General features: G+C 34.0%; 1 protein-coding gene across 1 annotated transcript; it reads left to right on the top strand.

Annotated features, from left to right (window-relative positions):
* Positions 1 to 581: 581 nt before the first annotated feature.
* LOC117618713 (chlorophyll(ide) b reductase NOL, chloroplastic) lies at positions 582 to 7,148 on the top strand. The gene is made up of 13 exons (XM_034348417.1): positions 582 to 922; positions 1,037 to 1,105; positions 2,249 to 2,310; positions 2,500 to 2,586; positions 3,586 to 3,653; positions 3,757 to 3,805; positions 3,881 to 3,966; positions 4,781 to 4,838; positions 5,220 to 5,270; positions 6,147 to 6,197; positions 6,276 to 6,317; positions 6,772 to 6,882; positions 7,021 to 7,148. Exons 1-13 carry the CDS (start codon positions 646 to 648, stop codon positions 7,066 to 7,068), a joined length of 1,059 nt encoding a protein of 352 aa, XP_034204308.1. The 5' UTR covers positions 582 to 645; the 3' UTR covers positions 7,069 to 7,148.
* The last annotated feature ends 1,735 nt before the right edge of the window (positions 7,149 to 8,883 follow it).

Below are 8,883 nucleotides of genomic sequence, written 5' to 3'. Positions count from 1 at the left end.
AGCTCAAAGCCCCCACTCAGGTTACAAGCTTGCTTTACAAAGCTTGGCGGCATATTAATACAAAGTGAAGTAAAAGTGGTAAATTTACTAATGTTTATATCACATTAAGAATGCACATACGGTAATAATTCATTGACCCGTTTAAACTAGCATCTCATATTATTTTTTGTATTTTTACAAAACTCATTAACACCATTTGAGGTTTTAAATTTTTTTAATAAATAAAAAATAAAAAATAAGGGTTTTTGAAAGCAATTTGAACCCTCAAGGGATGGTAGGTAATTTCTGAAATATGAAGGGGTTTTATGAAAACACCATAAACCACAGGAATATCAATGTAAATAAATCTAATCCAAAAGAACACTTTTTGGAATTTTTCCTTTAAAATAATAATAATAATATACCCTTTTTTCACCACAAATATCACAAGTATATTAATACTATTTGTTTGCATTTTTCTATTTTTCTGTTGTATTTTTCAGAACTTAAGGCCAAAAATGGAAACTTACAAGAATTTTATGTTATGCCTAGAAGAAAGCAAATAGATGATCCTTGGAAAATACCAAGTGCCACACAAATTTATCTATCCCTTATATCCTCTCATTCAATAATGTCTTAGCCTCCTCGGTCCTCACTATCCCCCAAATGGCAGTCACCACTTCCATTTCTTCCCCTTCTCTTTCTCCTTTGCTCTTCTCCAAAACCCATCACACCTACTTCCCTCGGCTCGACCCGCACCCAAATTTCTGTAAATTCGACCGTTGCTGTTTACAGACCGTTAGTTCCCGCCAAAACCCTCTTTGCCTGAGTAGCTCTGGCACTTGGGTTTTGAATGCTTCATTGGTAAGAGCAGAAGCCTCTGGGAATGGAAGAGAGCCCATGGTTCCTCCTTACAATGTGCTCATTACAGGTTCAACGAAAGGTCGCCGCCATTCTTTCGTTTTTTTTTTCTTCTCACAAATATGATTTTATGGGTTTTATGTTTTGGGATGTGTTCTACTTATATGCCTCTGGTTTTCCCTTATCTTTATTTCAGGTATAGGATATGCTCTAGCCAAAGAGTTTCTAAAAGCAGGGGATAACGTCATAATTTGCTCAAGATCAGGTATCTTCTGACTCAACGTGCCTATTCTGAATTTCCTCGGCATATGATTTCTTTGCTTCATTGTCAAAAATTTTGTGGTCAAGTGTGTGTGATGTATCTTTATCATATATGCAAGTGTTGATGATCTATAAATTTCATAATGTGTACCTGTTTTAAGAAAGCGGTCTCTTCCAATGTAGGATCTGAAAGCAATTTTGGATACAGTTTCAGAATAGTATGCCTTAAAAATAGCCATTTCCTATGGATTTATAGTGATGCAACATGGGTCCAAAGTTAGTAAGGTACATGTGTGAGAAACCATGCATGAGAAGGGGATTTGGTTTGGGTTGCTTTCTTGGCACCCTAGGTTTTGGACAACTAAGCAACAAGTTCTTCAAAACACAGTACTAAAGTAAAAGAGTCTTTCGCCCCTAGAGGTTTCCTTGGAATAAAATTTGTCCCATGGTGTTTATATGCAACCATTACGCTGTGAATTACATGGACTCTAGAAATTTAAGGTCAAATGACACTTTCTTTTCTGTAATTCTGGCTGTAATTTCAATCTATTTCCCATTGTTCAATGTTCAAAAAAATACTCTTACAGTTTTCTTAAACAATGTTAAATTGGTCCGAATCAGACTTCACATAAATTTCTTATTAATGAATCACTTCTTCTCAAAAGCACTGTTGCTGAAAGCATTTTTGTTAAGCATTGAAAACTACTGCCAAACATGCCCTTATTTATATATGCTGCCATTCTTTGGAATCTGCAACAAGCTACACTTTTTTTGCGTTTCACACTAGGTGCACAATTCTGCATAGTGAGTCTTTGAAGGGCTTTGTAAAGGCAACAAATTCTGTGTGAAAACCATGCACAAGTAATTTTGTAAAAATGGAAATCACATTTAAGCAATTTGGAGTGTGTAGTTTGGACATGTTTATTATGCAATTAATAAAAGATTTCTATTATGCAGACTTTTTCTTCTGATATTAAGTTACAATTTTACTAGCTGTTTTACTTTCTTAATGAATATACCTCATTCGATGTTTGTTATGTATAAAAACCTATTGGCTGATGGAAGTTGTGACTCAGAATGTATTTCAAGTTTATTTTTGAAGTACCAAATTGTTACCTTTTTCCTTTTTTGAAACTTTGATCCCTAGCTGAGCGGGTTAAATCTGCTGTCCAGAGCCTTAGGGAAGATTTTGGGGAGCAGCGAGTGTGGGTACCTCCTTTAAGACTTTTTTTATATTTTAATTATTAAATATTTTTCATCCTGATATGTGTGTGTGTGCGTGCATGCACACTTGTTTGCATGTGTGTATATGCGATAGTTTTTCTTGTATTTTGATTCTGGAGTTTTACATACTTCATGTTGTTGGTTCTAACTCATTTTTCACTTCTTCCTTTACAGGGTACTACATGTGATGTTAGAGAAGGGCAGGATGTGAAAGACTTAGTTTCTTTCGCACAGAAAGAACTGAAATACATTGATATATGGGTATTAACTTTAGATCCTTTTCTTTATCACACACAGGCGGTTGATGTTTTTTGAAGGGCGGGATGTGAAGGACTTGGTTTCTTTTTGAATGCCACATCTTTGTCTTTGTCACCCACAACATTTAATGTTTTCTGTATTTGTTTACAGCTGTTTAAGAATATTTACTAAAAATCAAGTCTGGGCTAGCTGTTCCAATTAATTAATAATATAAACTCGGTCTTCCAAGTGACTCCTAGCTAGATAGTGTTGCTTTTGCATATATGTCTGATAATGATGCAATCCTTTAAGACAATATTGCTCACTGAGTGATGTCCAATTAGCCTGATCACTATATTTGACTATAAAAGAAAATGTAAATAGTATACCTATGAAGAATCATAAATAGGCCCAGTGTAAATCTAAATACATTTGTATTGTTAACTCGGCTAGCATTGCAAGAGCAAATTTAAAAGCAGCGACAAGGCAAATTAATGGGTGGCCATGTGTACAAAGCTTCCGCATTTGCAGGGTCTCGGAAGAATTAGATGTATGCAAGACTGTTAGTGATAATTCTTAAATTAGTCATTTGCATATTCTTAAAAATTCAGTTTCTTCCCATGCTGAATTGAACCAGAAATTAAAGATTCACAATTCTAAAGTCCAGTTTAATGCAAAAAAAAAAAATGTATTCCTCCTCTTCTGGATGATTTTGAAGTTATATTGTCTGCATCATGATTGGATTGTAAGAAACTATTCTAATTTTATAGATCCCAGTTAGTGGGATAATTTGATGCTGGGGTTTCCATTTTCTGTCATAGTTATTAATATTTTCCCAACAATAGCGGTCCTTCTTTTCCTCATTTCTTCCCTCTCTCCCTTCCTCTCAATCAATTCATGTTGTACTATAAATTGGTGTGCAGTTATGCAGTCAATTCTTACTTTTCTCTTCATGAAAAATATTTGATCGTGATATTTTGAGGAATATTTAATTCTATGTACCATATGGTGAGAATGATGCAGATTAATAATGCAGGATCAAATGCATATAGCTTTAAACCACTGTCAGAGGCTTCAGATGAAGATCTCATGTGATTATTCCTTGCCCTCATTCCTTTTGTTTTACAGTTAAACTTATCTCGACCATATTTGTAATCCTTTTGGTTGTTCACAATTTTGACACAATGCGTGCAGTGAAGTTGTCGCTACGAATGCGCTTGGTTTGATGTTATGTTGCCGTGAGGTAGAAAATTCCCTTTGTTTTTAAGTGGCTTGTATGTAAGATGATTCTTATGCATGATTCTGTTTATTTGTTTAGGCAATAAAGATGATGTTAAACCAGCCTCGAGGTGGTCATATTTTCAACATTGATGGAGCTGGTTCTGACGGAAGACCAACCCCAAGGTGCTATATCAGTTTCTCCTATCTTTTATACATCCATATTTAGGTAGAAAACTTTGGTTCATATGATTTGTGCAATGCTGCTTCTTTCCCATCTTGTCTAGACAACCATATCCATTACAGAGTGGAAACAAGTTATGGAGGTTATCTGGGCCACATAAAAGTGGACACCATTGAAGCTACTTGAACGGAATCTTTAGCAAGATCGTCCAACCCTGGATCTGAGTTACCATTGATTATCCACTGAGTCCGACCTGACTGGCCAAGTGGTATTCTCTCCATAGAATAGTGAATCAAGAGGACCCAAATTCTTTTTAATTTCAGCATAGAACTAAAATTTCCTTATTTTAATTTATTTCTTAAATGGAAAAATACGGATCTTACCCTTATACTGTCATGCACACGTGTTTCCTCCAACATCACTAGAACACCACCACCCCTAGCTTCATCAATACCACCTTCTTGTCAGCATTCTGACCTCCATTCTGGTACCATGACTCCCTCTAGCCACCACACATGCTGCCTTCCTCTACCATGGCCATTATATTTGGAGCTGTAATACCTTTACTGGCACCGCCTTTTAACCACCCAACCACTGGCACTGAAACTTCTGGTGATTAGACTAGGTCTTCCGTAAACCTTATATGCATCATTTTAAACTAAAGAACAGAGGTCATGGTTATCACTGTGTAGTTGAAGTATGATTATATTATTATGTCACCATCTTGTACGTGCACGTGAGATGAATCTGTAAAAATGCAATCTCTGGATCAGTGTAGCATGATGGCTCTTTCTTTCTTTTTGTTTATGTCTGTAGGTTTGCTGCATACGGGGCAACAAAGCGTAGTGCGGTGCATTTAACAAAATCATTGCAGGTATCTGGACTTGTTTTGATTATTACAGGCTGTTAAACTATGAGATCACAGGTTCTATCTTCTTCGTTATCATTGATGTTCTTGCTTTCCCCTGACAATGCAGTGTTTACCTAGGTCCTATAGGGGCTTCTTCCCACCCATCACAGTAACTACTGTATGATTATTTTAAAAAATGAAAAAATATAGTTTAGGTTGGATTTTAAAACTCTCAGCCATGTCACATGTTTGGATTCTTGTGAATGTCGGCACCATTTGAACGATTAATTGTTGTTTTTTTATGTCATTATATATCCAAATCTGCTCCCAGCTAACTTTACCTTTTTTTTTCGGACGAATAACTAACTTTACCTACATAATATGTAACTCTTAAAACTTTTGCAGGCTGAACTGCAGATGCAGGATGTCAAAAATGTCGCAATGCATAACTTGTCGGTATGTTATTCCATACTCGGTGCTCTTTTTTTTCTCTTTTGTTCTGTTTTTTTTTCTCAAAAAAGAAAAACCTAATTTCTGAACACTTATATGTTCCACTTGCAAGATTGAAACTTCATGTTGCTAATATTGTGCTATCATGTATGCATTGATTGTATCCTCTATTCAGCTTAATGTGTCATCAGCTTACTTCAGTATTAGATGCTCTTTGTGTCATTATAAAAGTGGTGGAAGTTTTTAACTGGATTAGGTTGACCTTGTTGATTCTTTTGTTCACTTGCAATAAAAAATACATGTCTAAGAAAATGGTGATTTGACCTTTCAAGTAACCATGTAAATAATAATAACAATACTAATAATAGGAATAGTGATAATAATAATAATAATATATTAATTATTATTATCATCATCAAATCGTTATTATCATTTCAACAATGAATTAAAATCTTCAATATATTACATTACTTAATAAGATAATATGAGATTAGTTTCTAATGTATTATAGTTGTAGTTTACAACTGCAAAAAGGGTGATAGTGTAACTAAATGGTTTCCAAAACTTTATCAATTTGATGGCAGTCATATCATCATGCTTTTCTTTAGTTTGCACCATCTTCTGTGTGATTCTTTTTAATCATGGAATTAAATCTACGATTCTTCCCATTTAATACCTACTTTGTGTATGGTTATGTTATGTATATATCTCAGTATCACCTAATCTTGCCCCTTTATTTATACTGTTCCCTGGTTAACTACTCTTGTAATGAACAAGTACAATAGCTTATGTAGTTATTCTGGAGAGATGTTCATTTAATGTCTTTTGTTATGAAAATATTTCCTTTTTGCTTCTTACTGAAGCCAATTTCTGGTGTTGCAGCCAGGAATGGTTACAACTGATCTTCTCATGTCTGGTGCAACTACGAAGCAGGTTGTATACGGCTCGTAGACTTTTTTTCAGTCATCTTCTGCATGCTTCTTATTAATTAATCGAACATGTTTTATACAGGCCAAGTTTTTCATTAATGTTTTGGCAGAACCACCTGAAGTGGTAAGAATTCATACATAATCCAATAATTTTTTATGTATGAGTTACTCTATGATGCCTATGTTGATTAGTGGTCATTCACAATCCATTTGATCTTTCCTGGTTCTAAAATTACCAAGATTATGATTTACCTGTATGTCATATGGTTTAAAAGGTAAGTGATATACCGATACACATAGAAAAGTGATGGGCATTTGAGTGAAAAGAAATTTGGTCTCTGGGTATGAATGGATGGAATATAAAGTAGTGAATTCAAATCCCATTTGGTCTGAGAGTAATCTGCCAAAAGATACAAACACGCATGGGCGCGCGCACACACACATGTATGTGCATGCATGTTGAAGGTCTGCGCAAAATGCATTAACTTTTTTCTTTTCTCGATATCCATTTTTGGTGGATTATATAATCGTATTTGTTTCCTTCGATCTTGTTTGTGAATTCTACATGGGTGTCACAGGTAGCGGAGTATCTTGTTCCAAATATAAGATCCGTTCCTGCCAATGGATCAATGAAGCCTACATATATTCGTTTCCTTACTGGGATAAAAGCCTACTCCCAGATATTTTCAGTTAAGTGAACGAACATTTTTTTTTTTTTTTGTTTTTTTAAAAACACCCAAACTTCTTAATGTCATTATTATAGCATTTTTATTTGAAAACATGTGCTGACCATTTTTATTTTTATTTTTTGTCCTTTTAATCCGCAGAGATTTGCTTTCGGTGCAAGAAGAAACAGATATGTTCTTGAAGATTGAATATGTTTATAACGTAATCTTTTTATCTGCCATTTTTTTACATGTAAATTACCAATTCTCAATGCAACATTATTTTCAAATCTGTTGAGAATATTTTGATTTCATGTATATTTTGCTTTACTGCCGTTTTTGTGGAGCTGGTTCACTTGGATAAATTACATTTTTTTGGCAAACCAAAGGACGAAAGTGGAAGAATTGATAAACTATAGGGACCAAAAATTTTGCCTTCATGGTTTGAGGGCACGAAATGACAAATTTTATGCCTTATTATTTTATAGCCAAAGTCTGACAAGCCTACCACTTATAATCCAAGTCATTCTTATACCAAAGGATAAAGGAGCTTTGCTTAGCCTATAAAAAAGCTTTCCAATGTGGGACTTAAAAACCTGGCATTTGCTTTCAAAATCCAACAGCAGCATCAATTGCACAAATGTTGACCGTCAATATTTAGTTCCACTTTTTCTTTCTTGTTCTCATATATCTGAAAGAAATTGATTGATAATATAATATAGGCACATAAGCTGATTAATGGAGAGCTTTAACGTCTTCTTTTTACCTCTTTTTTTTTTTTTTTTTTTTTTTTTTTTTTTTTTTTTTTTTTTTTTTTTTTTTTTTTTTTTTTTTTAAGAAGAAGGGAGAACTTTCTTTTTTGAGTACAAGCGATAGTCTAACTAGAGGGTAAGGAGTATGCAACTAAGATATCATGGGGGTTCTTCACTGAGCTAGACTCCATTGGCGGAGAACTTTCTAAAAGGCTCTTAATGTGACAATTTAAAATAATAAAGAAAAACCAAATGTCTAATCACTTTTCTTCATTTAAAATTCTCTCCATGATGGGGAAACTAGATTACTAAAATTGTAAATCTTGGTGTTTATGAAGGAAAACCCCAAAAAGAAAATTACATCAAAGAACTTCTCACAAACAGTTAACACATGCACAACGGGTTATTCAAATAACAAACCACAAATCTTTGTCTTCTTTTAATTTTCTACCCTACTTATGTATTTGGAAAACGAGCTAAGTAGGTATACTGTAGGATATTCAAGTTCTATAAAATTGTAATTACATCAAATATACATTGTAAATAAGATTTTCAGAATAAAAAGAAAAAATATTGCGGAATTCTTGTCATTTTATTTTACAATGGATATTTCATCATTTTATTGGGGTGAACCAACATATAATATGATTGACTCATGATATTTGTATTGGTTTTTTTATGAGTACCTCACAGCTTCATCATGTACATGCGCATGATAAATATTTATATGTACATGCGTGTATGTATATTCTGTTGTTTTTAGTCCTTCATTTCAAAAGAAGCACTCTTTCTCATTGTATTCTTTTTTTCTTGAAATACATTTCTTTAATTCATTTACCTCTAAAAAGGACTATCTTTTGAGACATTGAAGGAAACTAACATGATGTTTGATAATTTGGGTAAGGACCCAATCCAAGTCTACTTACAAGTCTACCTACATTATTATGAGAATGGTTTTAAGATGAAGTACTTAAAAAATGAGTCTCGTCGTATTACTGCCATGTGTGCTAAGAAGGAATCAAATGGTTGTGTATGGCGGCATATGCATGCTGTTAAGTCCAATGTAAATGGATTTTTTTTATATTAAGATAACGTACATAAGTTGCAGTGGTTTGATTTGTGAGAAGAGAAATAAGGCAATGGGGTCTTGTTGGTGTCTTCAATTGTCAACGATAAAGTTCATAGCAATCCTTTAGTAAAGCCTATTGAGCTGATTACTGATTTGAAGGAAAATTATGGACTGGACATCCCTTATCATATTGCGTGGTATGGG

This window comes from Prunus dulcis, chromosome 2, assembly GCF_902201215.1.
Source record: "Prunus dulcis chromosome 2, ALMONDv2, whole genome shotgun sequence".
Taxonomy (NCBI): domain Eukaryota; kingdom Viridiplantae; phylum Streptophyta; class Magnoliopsida; order Rosales; family Rosaceae; genus Prunus; species Prunus dulcis.
The sequence above is the reverse complement of the archived record's forward strand: the minus strand, read 5'-3'. Positions and strand labels throughout refer to the sequence as shown.